General features: G+C 37.3%; 1 protein-coding gene across 5 annotated transcripts in view; it reads right to left on the reverse strand.

Moving 5' to 3' along the window:
- The window catches only part of SAP130 (Sin3A associated protein 130), a 90,734-nt gene that overhangs the window by 6,510 nt on the left and 67,961 nt on the right, over nt 1-16,263 (reverse strand). For all 5 annotated transcript variants that reach the window (XM_037070089.1, XM_037070106.1, XM_037070125.1 and 2 more), the window contains 2 exons: nt 13,148-13,396; nt 12,840-12,965 (listed from right to left, as the gene is read on the reverse strand). In XM_037070089.1, the coding sequence (XP_036925984.1) occupies nt 12,840-12,965; nt 13,148-13,396 (375 nt within the window). The remainder of the gene's footprint in view (nt 1-12,839; nt 12,966-13,147; nt 13,397-16,263) is intronic.

Raw genomic sequence — 16,263 nt, forward strand, 5'->3', positions numbered from 1 at the left:
TGCCAGGAAGATAAGTCCCCATAACTCTAGCTGTAAAAACCAGCAGGGATTAAGTCAGTGGAACAAACTTCTGGAGTCCCAAGCAGTTTCTCTTAAAATCCATACACAATCTTACTCAGATTCACTCCTTCTGAGCTCCAGAACCAGGCCAGTAGCTTGAAAGGCACCAGAGGCATACTAGGCAAGTATGAACTACCTGGCATCAAGTCAAGAGCTGGGCAGCAACTTTTGCCCAAACAGAGAGGTGGGGAGATCCAAAGAGCGGACAGGCGGGCGCCATGTCTAAGACCCCATTGACCTTGCTAACCCTATTCACCCCATCCTGGAGATCCCCTGAGAATCTGTCCCACAAAACTTAGAGCTGTTAACAGTAGCTTTTCCATATGAATGACTGGTCTTGATTCATGATTTGTAACTTCCTAAATCCTTTCAAACAAGCAACAGCTGGCCTCAGTGACACCCCAGGCCCTGCACCTCTTGTGCTCAGTGCCCCCAGGCCCTATACTAGCAGCAGCCAGCCTAGATCACAGCTTGGCTTTGCCCAAGCACAAGTAGCAGCTGTCTCAGACTGGTCCAAAGCTCAGGAAGGGCAGCCCCAGGCAAAACATGGGTGGGGGCTGACCTTGGCCTGCACCATCCAGTGGATAGCTACAGAACATGTTGAAGTACCACCACTCTACTCCTGCACAGTTGATCCTCCATGGAGAACAGAGGTTGGTCGGTCAGTGGTCACAGCCAATCTTTGCGAATGACTGGCCTGGGTAAATTCCTCCCATTGATCTGTCAACAGCAACCAAGGCTCAACTACAAGAGGAGGGGGTACTCAGCCCACATGAAGAGCGTACCTCAAATACCCAGCTTGGGTGATGGGGAGGCTGTGCCACTGGACTCTATAGGACACCTCCTACATTAGGTCATGCTATCAAAACATGGAGTCATAGCAGTTCTGCCTAACACATAGAAACAAACACAGGGAGGCGGCCAAAATGAGGAGACAACTAAACATGGCCCAAATGAAAGAACAGATCAAAACTCCACAAAAAGAACTAAACAAAATGGAGATAAGCAATCTACCAGATGCAGAGTTCAAAACACTGGTTATAAGGACACTCAAGGAGCTTAGTGAGGACCTCAACAGCATAAAAAGGTCCAGTGAGAAATGAAGTACACACTAATCGAAATAAAGAACAATTTACAGGGAAACAACAGTAGAATGGATGAAGCTGAGAATCAAATCAATGATTTGGAACAAAAGGAATAAAAAAACAACCAATCATAAAAACAAAACAAAACAAGAATCCAAAATAAAGAGGGCGATGTGAGGAGCCTCTGGGAAAATTTGAAGTGTTCCAACATTTACATCAGAAAGGTGCCAGAAAAAAAGAAAGTGCAAGAAACTGGTAATCTATTTGAAAAAAATAATGAAAGAATACTTCCCTAATTTGGTGAAGGAAATAGACTTAAGTCCAAAAAGCACAGAGTCCCAAACAAGATGGATTTAAAGAGGCCCACTCCAAAGTACATCATAATTCAAATGCCAGTTGTTAAAGATAAAGAGAGAACCTTAAAAGCACAAACAGAGAAGTTAGTTACACACAGGGGTGTGCCCATAAGACTGGGAGCTGACTTCTGGAAAAAAAAAAAAAAAACTTTGCAGGTTAGAAGGGACTGGCTAGGAATATTCCAAGTCATGAAGAGCAGGAACCTACAGCCGAGATTGCTCTACCTAGAAAAGATATTTAGAATTGAAGGTCAGAGAAAGAACTTCCCAGATAAGAAAATATTAAAGGATTTAACCATCACCAAACTATTATTATATAAAATGTTAAAGGGACTTATTTAAGAAAAAGATAAAAACTATGAACAATAAAATGGCAATAAATATGTATCATTAATTGAATCTGAAAAACAAACGAAGCAAACAAGAACAGAGAAAGAATCATGGCCACAGAGATAATTTTGATGTATGCCAGACAGGAGGGGGGTGTAGGGGAAGGTGTGAGGAGGTGATGGGATTAAGAAGTAGAAATAGATAGTTACAGAATAGCCACGAGGATATAAAAGTACAGCATAGGAAATGGAGTGGTCAATGAACTTATACATATGACCTATGGACATTAATGAAGGTATGGGGACTGCCTGAGAAATGGGGTAGTGCTGGGTAGAGGGGGACAAAGGGGAAAATTGGGACAATAGTAATAGCATAATTAATAAAATATAATTTAAAAAAAGAAATATGGAATGCCACCAAAGAAAAACAACAGACAGAAACACAAAGGGAAAAAAACCAATGTAGGCACAGAGCTACTAGAAAACAAAATATAAAGCTGCCATTAAAAAGTCCTCACACAATAATTACCCTAAATGTAAATGGACTGAATTCACCAATAAAGAGGCACAGAGCAGCAGTTTGGATCAAATAAAACCCCACAGTATGCTGCCTTCAGGAGACACATCTAAGGTGCAAAAAGAGAGGTAGGTTCAAAGAGAGACGGTGGAAAATGATTCTCTAAGTAAACGACATATACAGAAAAGCAGGTATAGCCATATCTGACAAAGTAGATTTCAAGATAATAATGGTAACAAGAGACAAATATGGACACTTTATAATGATAAAGGGGACACTACACCAAGAAGACACAACATATTTTAATATATATACACCCAATCAGAGAATACCAAAATTTATAAAGCATTTACCAACAGAACTGAAGGGAGAAACAGACAAGAACATAATCATAGTTGGGGACTTTAATACTTGAGTGACACCTCCAGATACATCACCCAAACAGAAAATCGATGAAGAAATATCGGCATTAAATAATACTTTAGATCAAATGGACATGATTGACATTTATGGAGAACATCAAGTTATACATTCTTCTGCAGTGCACATGGAACAGTTTCAAGGGTTAAACCATATGTTAAATCACAAAACTAGCCTCAAAAAACCTATAATAAGCACAGTCTCTGACCATAATGCTTTAAAATTAGAAATCAACTGCAAAAAGGGAGTAAAGAAATCCACAAATATGTGGGGATTAAACAACATACTATTAAAAAATGACTGGGTCAAAGAAGAAATAAAGGTGAGATCAAAAGATATATAGAGACAAATGAGAATGATAATACAACGTATATCAAAACTTCTAGGATGCAGTGAAATAGTAAGAGGGAAGTTTATAGCAATATAGGCCTATCTCAAGAAATAAGAGAAACTGCAAGTAAACAATCTAACATTAAATCTTAACTAGAAAAGGAACAAAAGCAACCCAAAGTCAGCAAAAGAAAATAATAAAAATTAGAGTAGAACCAAATGAAATAGATAACAAAAAAAGACTATTCAGAAAATACAATGCAGAACTGGTTCTTTGACCAACCCATGGCTAAACTCATTAAGGAAAAAAGAGAAAAGAACTATATAAACGAAACCAGAGAAACTGCTACAGACCTCACAGAAATACAAAGGATCATAAGAGAATACTATGAAAGACTGTATGTCACCAAATTCGATAACCTAGAAGAAACAGATAATTTCCTAGAAATATATAACTTTCCTATACTGAATCACGAAGAAATGTTAAATCTAAATAGACTGTTCAGCAGTGAAGAAATTGAAACAAGCCAGTAAAAACCTCTCCAAAGCAAAAGTCTAGGACCAGATGACTTTACTAGTGGATTCCACTAAATGTTCAAATATTTGAAACCTGTAAGAAAAGACAAAACACTACCACTGCAACAACTTGGATGAAGCTCAAGAATATTATGTTGAGTGAAGTCAGTCAGCCAGAAAAAACACAGACATATGATTTCACTCATATGTGGATATAAAACTGAGTGTCATAGACACAGACAACAGTGTAGTGGTTACCAGAGGGAAGTGGGTAGAGAGGTTGTGGGGGGAGGTGGAGGGGGCCTAGTGTGTAGTGAGAGAAGATGGTCTGACTTTGGGTGATGAGCACACAGTGTAGGTTACAGATTTTTATAATGGAAATGTGCACCTGAAACCTGTATGTTTCTTTTGACCAATGTTGCCACAATTAATTAAAAACAAACAAAAAGCCAAACTGTGGTACCACTTCCCACCCACCAGCCTGCTATAATAAAAAAGTTAGTAAAATATGGTGAGGATGTTGAGAAACTGGAAGCATCACGCATTGCTGATAGGAAAGGAAAATGTATTTGCTTTGGAAAGCAGTCCAGCAGCCCTCAGAATGTTAGATACAGAGTTACCAAACAACCCAGAAACTCCATTCCTGGGTACATATCCAAGAGAAATGAAAACAGATAGCCACACAAAAATTTGCACAAACATTTGTAGCATCATTTTCATAATAACCAGAAAGTGCAAGCAGCTCAAATGCCCATCAAATGATGAATGGATAAAAGCTAGTATTGGGTAACCAGAATATTTGGCAAGAAAAAAGAATAAAGTATTGACACATGCTACAACATGGATGAATGTTAAAGACATGCTAAGTGAAATAAGCCAGTAACAGAATACTGCATATTATGATTCCATGCACATGAAAGAAAGACAGAAAGTAGATCAGAGTTTGACTAGGGCTGAGGCATATGGAGGAGTGAAGATGGCAGGATTGGAGGTGATGGCTAAGAAGTATGGAGTTTCTTATTGGAATAATGAAAAAATGTTAAACTAACTGCAGTGATAGATGTACAACTCTGTGAATACACTAGAAATCACTAAATTATACATTTTAATGTGTAAATTATCTCTCTCTAAACCTATTAAAGAAGCAGTAGAGAAAAATCATTTATCCCACTGATTACATCTTACATAACTACAGCACAATATCAAACCCAGGAAACTGCCATTGATGTAAAGTGTTAGCATAGTTCTATTCATTTTATCATGTGTGTAGATTTATGTGACCACTACCACAATCAAGATTCAGAACTAGTGCATCAACAGAAAGGTCTCTATCATGCTATATAATTATGATCACACCACCCCTCCCCATCATTAACCTCTAGCATTATTTGTATAATTTTGTCATTTTGAGAATGTTATATAGATGGGAATCACATGGTATGTATCCCTTTAAGAGGTACATGGAAGCTGCTGAATGCTCAATAGTTCCTTCCCTTTTAACCGTAAGTAGTATTTAATAGTACCAGTTTGTTCAACCATTTTCTCATTGACTATCATTTGCCTTGTTTCTAATTTGTGGCTATTACAAAAACAGTTGCTATGAAGATCTGTGTACAAATTTCTCTGTGGACATAGGTTTTCATTCTTTTGGGATAAACGTTCAGGAGTGCAACCGGTGGGTCATACAAATGTCTATTTCATTTTCATGAAATCGCATTTAGCGATTATTTCCTAGAGTAACTCAGTAATATGTAAGCATGCCCTGCTAACCTATTCCCTAGTGAGACTGGTGAAAAATTTTAAAATAACCATTTACAACTCTAAAAAGCTCCTAAGGGCAAACAGCAAATGCAGAAACATCTATTCAAGCACACCTACTAAAATGTGGTAAGAACATCAACCCTGTGGTATTTGAACAGAATGTTCCCTCTCCTTCTTCCCAGTTCAGTGAATGAGGCAGAGACTCCATTTCAGAATGCTGCAAGCTGAACTGTGTTCCCTTTCCTCCAGGTGAAGGGCTTTCTTCCTAAAAGGAGCAGCCACCACCATTTCTCATCCTGCTCTCTGCTATCTATTGCTGAGATTAAGTCACAGATAAGTACCATTGAGACATGGGGGCTCCCTTTTGTTCAACCCCCACTCATGGATAGACTGTATCTCAGGCAAGACATGCTGAGGACAACTGGGGTACTAGGGGCCCTTTTCTCAGCTTGTGAAGTGGGTAGGAAAGGCAAGCCAAGAGGATCTCAAGCTGCTTCTCTCTCTCTCTCTCCCTCTCTCCCCACAGAGTGCTCACCTCTTAAAGAACAGGGTGTTACTCAGAGAGAAAGTTACTAGTATCCCCACCACTATCCTCATAACCCTTGGCTAAGAGATTCTGCTCGGGGGGAGAAACAGTTCATAAAACAGGTAGCTTAATCTCATCCTAAAGGAACTGACTGCTATTTGTAAAAGGGTGAAGTTCAAACATAAAGGTGCTCCCAAGCATAGGGAGGTTGTAGTGAGCGGCAAGTGAGAAGAAATTTGTACATTAATAGAAATTAACAACCTAAAGTGTGAGCTGGTTAGCTTGCAGGAGAAAACAGAGAATGAAAGTCGGGAGAAGCTCTCCTGGTGGCAGAACAAATATCCAACACTGACCTCAGAAACTATTCTAACAAAGAGCTACAACTGGACTGGATTACTTTGCAGAGAAATTTACTTTGTGTTACAGGGCAAATTCCAGTATGTACTGTGTTATAGTAGAGCAAATGGCAAGCAATTCGTGGGGTTTAGCAGCTTGTATAATCAGGAAGAGTGAGAAGGAACCCTACCAAAGCTCTTCTTTCCAAGAATGACTGTGCATCCCTGAGGAGCAACAGCAAATGCTTCGCTCTTGGGGGATAGGATGGGGTGGATGTGGTTAGACTTCATTAAAACAATCCAGCCAATTATTATGCAAAGAAGCAAATAACAGTAACAAACTTGGGATGGAGGTACAATACTCAGAGGCGCTATAATATATATTATATAAGATGTCCAGTTTTCTACAAAAAATTATGAGTTATGCAAAAGAAACAGGAAGTATGAGTCACATACAAGGGATAAGAAGGCAAAAGAAATTGCTTGTGAGAATGATCAGATACAGACTTACTAGAAAAAGCTTTCAAAGTAGCCATTATAAATAAATTCACAGAATGAAAAGAAAGCATGAGCGAAGAAGTTAAAGAAGGTATGATGATCATGTCACATTAAGGGAAGAATGTCAAAGAAAAAAAAAAGAATTAGAAAGAACCAAGTACAAACTCTGGAGTTGAAAAGTGCAATAAATGAAAAGTTTGAAATCCAGTAGAGGGAATCAACAGTAGATCTGAAATGGTACAAAAGAGATTTTGTAAAGTTTAAGACAGATTGATAGAGATTATAGAAGCTGAAGAACTGAGAGAAAAAAAGGAGAAAAATGAACAGGGTGTCAGAAATGTGAGACACTTCATTAAGAGCACCAACATATATGGAACAAGAGTACAATGAAGAAAAGAGAAGAGCGAAAGAGGAATGATCATAAAAAAATGGTTGAACACTTCTCAAGTTTATTGAAAAAACAATAACCTATCTATACAGGAAGCTCAAGAAACTCCAAGCATGATAAATGCAAGGATACCCGCAAACAGATATATCATAGTAAAAATATTAGAAGTCAAAGTTGATAAAATCTTCAAAGTATCATTGCTATTGATATTGACCTTGATCACCTAACTGAGGTGGTGTTTGTCAAGTGTCTCCATTGTAAAATTACCCCTATACCCACATTCTTTTCACATATTACACTTTGGAAGAAAGTCTCTGTGCAGCCCATACTTAAGGATTACAATTCATGTTTCCTTGTACAATCATGTGTTCGTCATCCGTATATCCTCTTTGGGGGACTGCATCTTCATGCCTTTGTCCATTTTGTCAATGGATTATTGGTTTTATTTACTGTTCAGTATTAATGTCTCTTAACATATATGAGTCCTTTATAAGATACAAGGTTTGCTAATATTTCCTCCCAGTTTAAGTCTTGATTTTTCATTCTAACAGGATAATGAAAAACTTTTCACAGATGAAAAGTTTTTATGAGGCCCAATTTTTATTTTCTTTTATATATAAGTGCTTTTAGTGCCATGTGTAAGAACCGTTCACCATTCCTAAGCACAGAAAAATTTCTACCAGGTATTCTAAAAGTTTTATAGTTTTACATTCAAATTTAAATCTATTATCCCTTTTGAGTTAATTTTGTCTAAGGTATGAGAATTAGGTTAAGGCTCTGTGTGTGTTTGTGTTTTACTAATGAATGTCTAGCACTATTTGTTAAAAAGACTCACCTTCTTCCACTGAATTAATATTGCACTTTGGTCAAAAATCTGTTTAGCATAGTTGTGTGGATTTATTTGTTTTCTATTCTATTATAGTCATCTATAGGTCTATCCCTCCACAAATATATACCATTGTTATGATTACTGTAGCTAAATCATAGGCTTTAATATTGCTAAGAATGATTTCTCTTATTATTTTTCATGATTATTTTAGCTATTCTAGCTTCTATGCCTTTCCATATAATAAAGTTTAAAGTAAGCTTTACCATATCTACAAAAGCCTTTCTGTGATTTTGGTAGGAACTTTATCAAACCTAGTGATTAACCTAGGTAGAACTGACATGTTTATACTGAGTTTTATAATCCATGAACATTGTATGTATCTTTTCAGCTTTTGTAAATTCATTATAAGTATCTAAAATATAATGGATTTTTGTGTGTGAATATTGTATCCTGTGACTTTGCTGAACTCACTAGTTCCAGTTTTATTTCATTGAATTCCTTGAAATTTACTCTGTAGATAATGATGTCATCTGCAAATAGGGATAGGATAGTTTTATTTATTCCCAACCTGTATAACCTTGTATTTCTTTTTATTGCCTAAGTTGTGGTTAGATCTTCTATGTTGACTAAAAGTGGTGAAAGAGAACAGCCTTGTCTTTTTGCTAATCTCAGGTAGACAGCATTCAGTCCTTTTACTATTAAGTATAGTGTTAGCTGTAGGTTTTTGTAGACTTTGTTTTCTTAAGGATTTCACTTATTTATTTTTAGACAGAGGGGAGGGAGGGAGAAAGAGAGGGAGAGAACCATCAATGTGTGGTTGCCTCTCACACACCCTGCACTGGGGAACCTGGCCTGCAACCCAGGCTGTGCCCTGACTGGGAATTGAACTGGCGGCCCTTTGGTACACAGGCCGGTGCTTAATCCATAGCCATACAGGGCCAGGGATCTTTGCAGACTTTTTTTTTTTTTTAAATCAAGTTGAGGAAATCTCTTCCCCTATTTTTTAAGTTTTTCTAATAAGAAAGTGTTGAGTTTTGTTAATTTCCCTGCATCAATCAATATGATCATGTAATTTCTCTTTAGTTTTTGTTGTGTTCCCCCAAAAAAGATTAAGTTGAAGTCCTAACCCTTGGTACCTAGTATGTGATGCTATTTGAAAGTAGGGTCTTTGTAGATGTAATCAAGTTAAGAAGTAGTTACACTGAATTAAGGTGGGCCCTATAACCAATGACCAATATCTTATGAGAAGGGAAACAGTTAAGATACACAGGGAAGAACTAACTCTACGTGGATACGGAGGCAGAATTGGAGTGATGCAGTTGCAGGCCAAATGTTATCAAGGATTGCTGGCAACCTTCGCAGAGAGTATATGATCCTGCTGGTACCTTGATTTCAAACTTCTACTCTCCAGAACTATGAGAGATAAACTTCTATTGTTTTAAGCTCTCCAGTTTTTGGTACTTTGTTATGGCACCCCTAGAAAACTAACACAGCTTATTAATAATTGGTGAATTAATAAATTTTCAAGTATTAAATCAGACTTGTATAGCTATAATGAATCCCACTTATCAAGGTGTACAATTCTATTTATGTATTACTGGATTCAATTTACTAACATTTTGTTCAGTATTTTTGTTTCTATATTCATGAAGAATATTGATCTGTAGTTTTCTACATTTATGCTCTCTTTAGCTTTTGTCTTTGTATCAGGGAAAGACTGACTTCATAAAATGAATCTGAAAGTGTTCCATTCTGCATTTTGAAAGAGACTGTGAAGAATTTGTGTTGACTGTTCATATAAACATTTGGTAGAATTTCCCAGTAAATGTATCTTAGCCTAGAAATTTCTGTTTGGAAGCTATTAAATTATAATTTCAACTTACCTAATGGTGTAAGGACTGTTCAGATTGTCTGCTTATGGAGTATTTTGTTAGTTTATATTTTTGAAGGAATGGTTCCATTTTATCTGAGAGACTGACTTTATAAACATAAAGGTGTTCATAGTACTTTCTTATTTTTTTAAAGAAGATTTTATTTAGTTATTTTTAGAGAGAAGGCGGGAAGAAAGGGAAGGAAAGAAATATTGATGATGTTTCAGTCAGAAAAACACTAATCTATTGCCTCTCGCAAGCCCCCAATCAGGGACCTGACCTACAATCCTGGCTTGTGCCCTGACCAAGAATTGAACCTGCAGACCACTACAGGTTTGTGGGACTACTCCCAATCCATTGAGCCACACCAGTCAGGGAGTATTTTCTTTTGCTTTTAGTGGTTGCACAATATGTAATAATATGCTGTTTCATTCCTGATATTCATAATTTGCCTCTTTTATCTTTTTTAAGTCTTGCTAGAGACTTAATTTTATTGATCTTTTTTCAAAGAACCAACTTTTGTTTTATTGATTTTACTCAGTTTTCAATTTCACTGATATCTGCTATCTTTACTTCTTCCCTGTGTTTCCTTTGAGTTTATGCTGCTCTTTTTACAGCTTTGAGGTAGCACCTCTGAGTGAAATATTTCCTCTTTTCTAAAGCAAGCAATTAGTGCTAGAAACGTCTCTGCTGGCAAAAGCTTTATTTGCCTCACACATTTTGTTTTTTTATTTTCATTTTGATTCAGTTTACCTATTTAAAAAAATTCCTCGAGACTTCCTCTTTGACCCATTACATAGAAATGTGTTGTGTAATTTCCATGGTTTGGAGGGTTTTCTTTTTTTTTGTTATCTCTGTTATTGGTTTCTAATTTGATTTTATTATGGAAAATGAAGATACAATTCTTTTAAATCTGAGGTTTGCTTTGTGATCCAAGATACTGTCTGCCTTTACATGTTGTGTACATACTTGAGACAATATATATTTTCTGTTGGTGTTCCACGTGTTGTACAGATGTTTATCAGATGCTGGTTTGTGGTATCAAGTCCTGTATCCTTGCTGATGTTGACAAGCACTTCTATAACTGCTGAGAATGGGGTGTTGAAGCTCTCACTGTCACTGCATATTTGCCTATTTCTTCTTTCACCTCTATTCTTTTTACTTTGTATATTCTGAAGTTCTTGGTTTTTGTTGCCTCTATATTTTTTAACAGTAAGCAATGCCTTTCTTTATCTCTAGTAATGTTCTTTCCTCTGAAGTCTTTTATTTGATGTTAATATAGCTACTCTTTTTAAAATTTTTGCATTGCATATATTTTTCCATCTGTTAATCTACCTATGTCATTGTATTTGATGTGAGTTTCTTACAGATAGAATATAGGTGGATCTTTTTTGTCTATCCACTCATTCTGTGTTTTAATTGGTATGTTTAGACTATTCACATTTAAGGTAATTTAAAAAAAATCCTCACTGGAGGACATGTTCATTGATTTTAGAAAGAGAGGAAGGAAGGGAAAGAGGGGGAAGGAGACGGAGGAGGAAGAAGAGGATGGGAGAGAAAGACAGAAACGGAAAGAGAGAAATATGAATCAGTTGCCTCCAGTATGTACCCTAACTGGGGATCATACCTGCAACCTAGGTCTGTGCCCTGACCAGAATTTGACCCTAAGACCTTTTGGTGTGTGGGACAACACTAACCAACTGAGCCACCAGTCAAGGCTTAAGGTAATTATCTATACATAAGATTAAGTCTGCTGTGTCATTATTTGTTTTGTTTGTTTCCTGTGCCTCTTGATCCTACTTCTCTGTCCTTTCCTACTTGTGAATTACCAGGCCAATTTTTACTACTCCATGTTTATTTATTTTTATGAATAAGATTTTAAAAATTATGCAAAGCAGTTCAACTAAATCTTAATAGTCAAGAGCCTTGGTGCAAAAGTGATCAATATGTATGTATTCATATTCAATAGAAGACTTGAGGAGTCATTAATATTTTCAGCTGTCAAATTATCTTTCTTGATACAGTTACGAAGAGTAAATCCTTATAAACAATAACAATTTTTATGTCACCAGGGAAACCTTTAACTGTTTTACTACTATGATACAGAATCCTGTGGAATTAAGAGATGTTTAGTGAGTACATATCCTGCTTCCACCACAGGCCAGCACTCTCTGATCTTTGGAACTCTCCCACTTTTCAAACCTAAGGGTGTACTCCTGAGGAAGAAAGTTGAAAAGTGTCACCACCTCTGTACTCCCATTCTGAGATGAACTGTAAGGACCTTTACTGCTGCTCACAGAAGTCAGTACCACCTTCTGACTAATCTGGAGGTTACAAAAAAATGCTCAGAGAAGTTTCAAATAGAATTTATATGAAGGAATGGGAAATATGACCAACTCTTTGAAAATGTATACGTCTTTGTGCAATGACTGTATTTGAGATTAATGACAGTCTGCCAGTTCAAATATTTAAAAGTACTACAGCCATTTTTATCACATGTAGTTTTATCAAAATGTTAAGTTCCATCAACAACAAAAATATTTATTGAGGGTTTGCCTTGCACAATTCCAAGAGTTACACATATGTAAATAAAAGCAGTCTTTTGGAAAATAAAACTTCTTGGAGCTTATGCTGTAGGCACATTTGAGCATCCTAGGAGCTATTATGGATTATGTCAAACAATCTAGTACAGCTCCTTCCACAACTACTCTGAGGGCAAAGGAGGTAACTCAAGGAATTGAGTTACATGAATTTTACTTAAAAAAAAAAAGTCATTTATTCATTAGACTGTATTTCCAATAAAGTAGACACAGCTTTCTCAGGCAAAACATAATTTTCCAAATTTTATACTCAAATGTACATCTTGCCTAAGTTAAGCACTAAGTTTTTATTACAAAAATGTAGGGTATTTTAGCAAGGAAAAACTGTGATACTGTCTATTCTACTGTAATCGTCAATATAAGCAAGTAAAAGAACGATTTCATGCATTGACACTAAATGTTTCTTGGGGAAGCTAACCTTTGACCCGGACATCACTGTATCGCTGAAAGTGGTGGTAAGCAGCTTTCCAGGGATTCCGATAGTGACGGAGCAAAGTAATGGGAGGTCTTGGACGCACTGGGACATACCTCACACCTTCTTCATCTATTCAAAAGGAAAGAAAAGGAACATTAAATAGCTTATTATATATTTGCCACAATCCTCAAAGTATAATTCCAGTAAGTGAGCCATAAGTGAAACCTGACTACATAAACAGCTTTAAGGACTGGCCCCTGACTGAAGTGAGAAAGCTTCACATGATAATAGTTAACCCAAATAATCATTACCAATATACTCCTTGGGAGGAGACTTGCGCTTCTCAGCTTTCATCAGAAGACTCTTGGCAGTAGACTTTTCATCGTCAGTGCTATTTGTCTCCATCATATCCCCTTCTTCTGTAGAAATCACATGCTGTTGTTTTCGAGGCTTTTTCCTTGGGGAAGCACCAGGTGGTAGGTCACTGGTGGGCATGGACAGGTTGTTAGCCAGCAATGCAAGAGATGGTGACATAGTGCTGGCAGCCAGTGGAGGAACGGCTGTTGTAGGGAAAAGACCACACATGTGTATGAGAACCCAAGTATAATGGAAAACTTCCCGATTTCCTGAGATTCAATGAGAATGAGTAGGTAGAAAAGAGGAACATTTACGGAACTTTGTGCCCAGCACTGTGCTAAACACTAATTGTGGTGGAAACTGCCAACTGATTCCTAGTAACTCACACTTTCACTTTCCTTAGCACATGGGCCCACTTTTAATGGGCACATTGCCACTAAGCTCAAACATACTATTTACTAGGCTCCTTGACAGGTGTGGCCATATAAAATAAAAATAGAAGTGCTTCGTAGCACTTCTAAGAAGTTATCTTAAAAGAAGAAGGCATGGCTTTTGATTCCTTCTTATTGTGACACTGAAACTGAGATGTGATAGCTACAGTTCTAGCATCTATCTTGAATCAAATTGTATGAGTGGTTGGAACTTGGATCCCTAATGATTTTATGGACTGCCTTTCTCAGGATTTGCTACAAGGGAGACAATAAAATCTTACATGTCCACGCCACTATTTTTCAAGCCTTTGAGCATTAATTCCTAGAAGTTAACCTATTAAAACATATAATCTTAAAAATAATTTAAATTAGTAGGCACTATTTTATTATCCCCAATTTAAAGATGAGAAGATAAGACACAAATCATATAAGTCCAAAGTGGCAGAGCTATGTGAAGACAGGCAGTCTGGCTTCAGAGCTTGTACTATGTAACTATCCCAGCACACCGCCTCCAAATAAGTGGTGACAGAAATATTCATTTGGGCTTTATGCATCATACATCTGGGAACTTAAAAATCATGATAAAAGTTCATTCAACACTGATTTTCACTCTACCATGCCATACTTATGCCATCCTCTTCCTCAACCCTACATTAGCCATGCACTCCAAATACTATCATCTCATCTAAATTTTAAGTGTCAAATTCTCTAGCCAAAACCAACTATCTTTGCAAGTCACTTCTCTTAGAAACCAGTCTTTAACAACCCCTAGTCCCCTATCATTAGCCCTGCCTTTTTTTTTTTTTTTGCTGTCACTTATCCCTCTTCTATCACTGGGTTTTAATTCTACCACCAATTTAATTTACTTTTTCAGTCACTGTCCCTTCTCTCATCTTACTGTACTCAACAAAAGCAAAGGAAGTTAAACTCAACTCTCCAAGTATGCAACCATACAACTCATCTATGCAACTGAATGTTGCTAGAAGACACAAAGTAACACTGACTGTCCCATGCTAGCACGCTCACTAACCTTCCACAGGCACTTACTGCCGTAGGACAATCTTATCATAACTAAGTCCATTTTCTCTACACAGTGTCATTTCACCCTCTCCTCCATTCTAACACTTCCAGCATCTCCTTTACCAGCCTGACTCTAAGCTGATGACCTGGATTTCCATTTTACTTAAAAAAAAGAAAAGAAAGAAAAAAAAGAAGGAAAGGGAACAATTAGAAGAAAATGTCCATAAATTCCCACAACCTCATCTACCTACTTGTGACCATGTATCTCCTTTCTCCTTTCAGGTACATAATAGATCCCACCCACGCTCATCTCCTTAGACAATGCTCCAGGAATTCCCACCTCTTTCCTGCATCATCTATTCTTTCCTCTACTGGAATGATCCTCATGTGGGATCATTCCCACATGAAATTGTTATTTGTCCCATTTTAAAAATAACTTTCTTGGCATTATTTCCCTTCAGATACTGCCCTTCTTTTCTTTCTGTTTATAACAAATTCCTTAAGTATTGTTTCTCATTGTTTCCAATCCAATGCCTCTCTCCAAGCTTTCCTCTTGAACCCACTCCTAATCATACTTTGACCAATATCATTACATAAAAACTGCTCTTCTCAAGATTTCCACAACCTTTAGGTTGCTAAATCCAATGATCATTGCTCAAGTCCTTATTTTTACAGTTTATATTCAGTATTATTTTGTTTTAGTCTTAGGTGTACAACACAGTGGTTAGACAAGCATATACTTTACAAAGTGTTCCCACTGGTATTTCCAGTACTCAATTTACGCTGTGCACAGTTATTACAATATTATCAACTATATTTCCTATGTTGTAATTTATATTCCTGTGACTACTTTGTAACTTCCAATCTGTACTTCTCAGTCCTTTTGCATCCAGTCCCCCAACTCTTTCCCTCTGGCAACCATCAGTCTTTTCTCTCTGTATTTATGAAGCTGTTTCTCTTTTGTTTGTATTGTTCTTTGGATTAAACACTTAAGCAAAATCATACAATATCTGTCTTTCATTGACTTATTTCACTTAGTATAATACCTTCTATCTAGGTCAGAGGTGTCAAACTCGTTTTCACCAGGGGCCACATCAGCCTCACAGTTGCCTTCAAAGGGATGAATGTAATTTTAAGACTGCATAAATGTAACTATCCCATAACTAGGGGCAAGGAGCTCTACATTCGGCCCTCTGAAGGCAACCATGAGGCTGATGTGGCCCCTGGTGAAAATAAGTTTGACACCCTTGCTCTTCTAGGTCCATCCATGAATCATGTTTTTTGGCCTTTTTCTTTTTTTTTCTTGAGAGTGGGTAAGGAGGGAAGACAGGGAGAGAAACACAGATAAGTTGCCTCTCACATGCTCCCTGACCAGGGACCAAACTTGCAACCTAGGCATCTGCCCTTACTGGAAACTGAACCAGTGACCCTTTGTTCTCCAGGATGACGCCCAACCAACTTAAGCCATGCGGTCAGGGCATGATTCCATATCTTTTTTTAAAAGTATGTTTTTATTGATTAAGCTATTACAGTTGTCCCAATTTTTGTTTCTCCCCTTTCTCCCCCATCTGCCTTGCACCTCACCCTCCCACCACCATTCCCACCCCTCCTTAGTTCAC

The sequence above is a fragment of the Sturnira hondurensis genome, unplaced genomic scaffold (genome assembly GCF_014824575.4).
Source record: "Sturnira hondurensis isolate 20B ecotype Veracruz unplaced genomic scaffold, ASM1482457v3 Scaffold0001304, whole genome shotgun sequence".
Lineage (NCBI taxonomy): Eukaryota > Metazoa > Chordata > Mammalia > Chiroptera > Phyllostomidae > Sturnira > Sturnira hondurensis.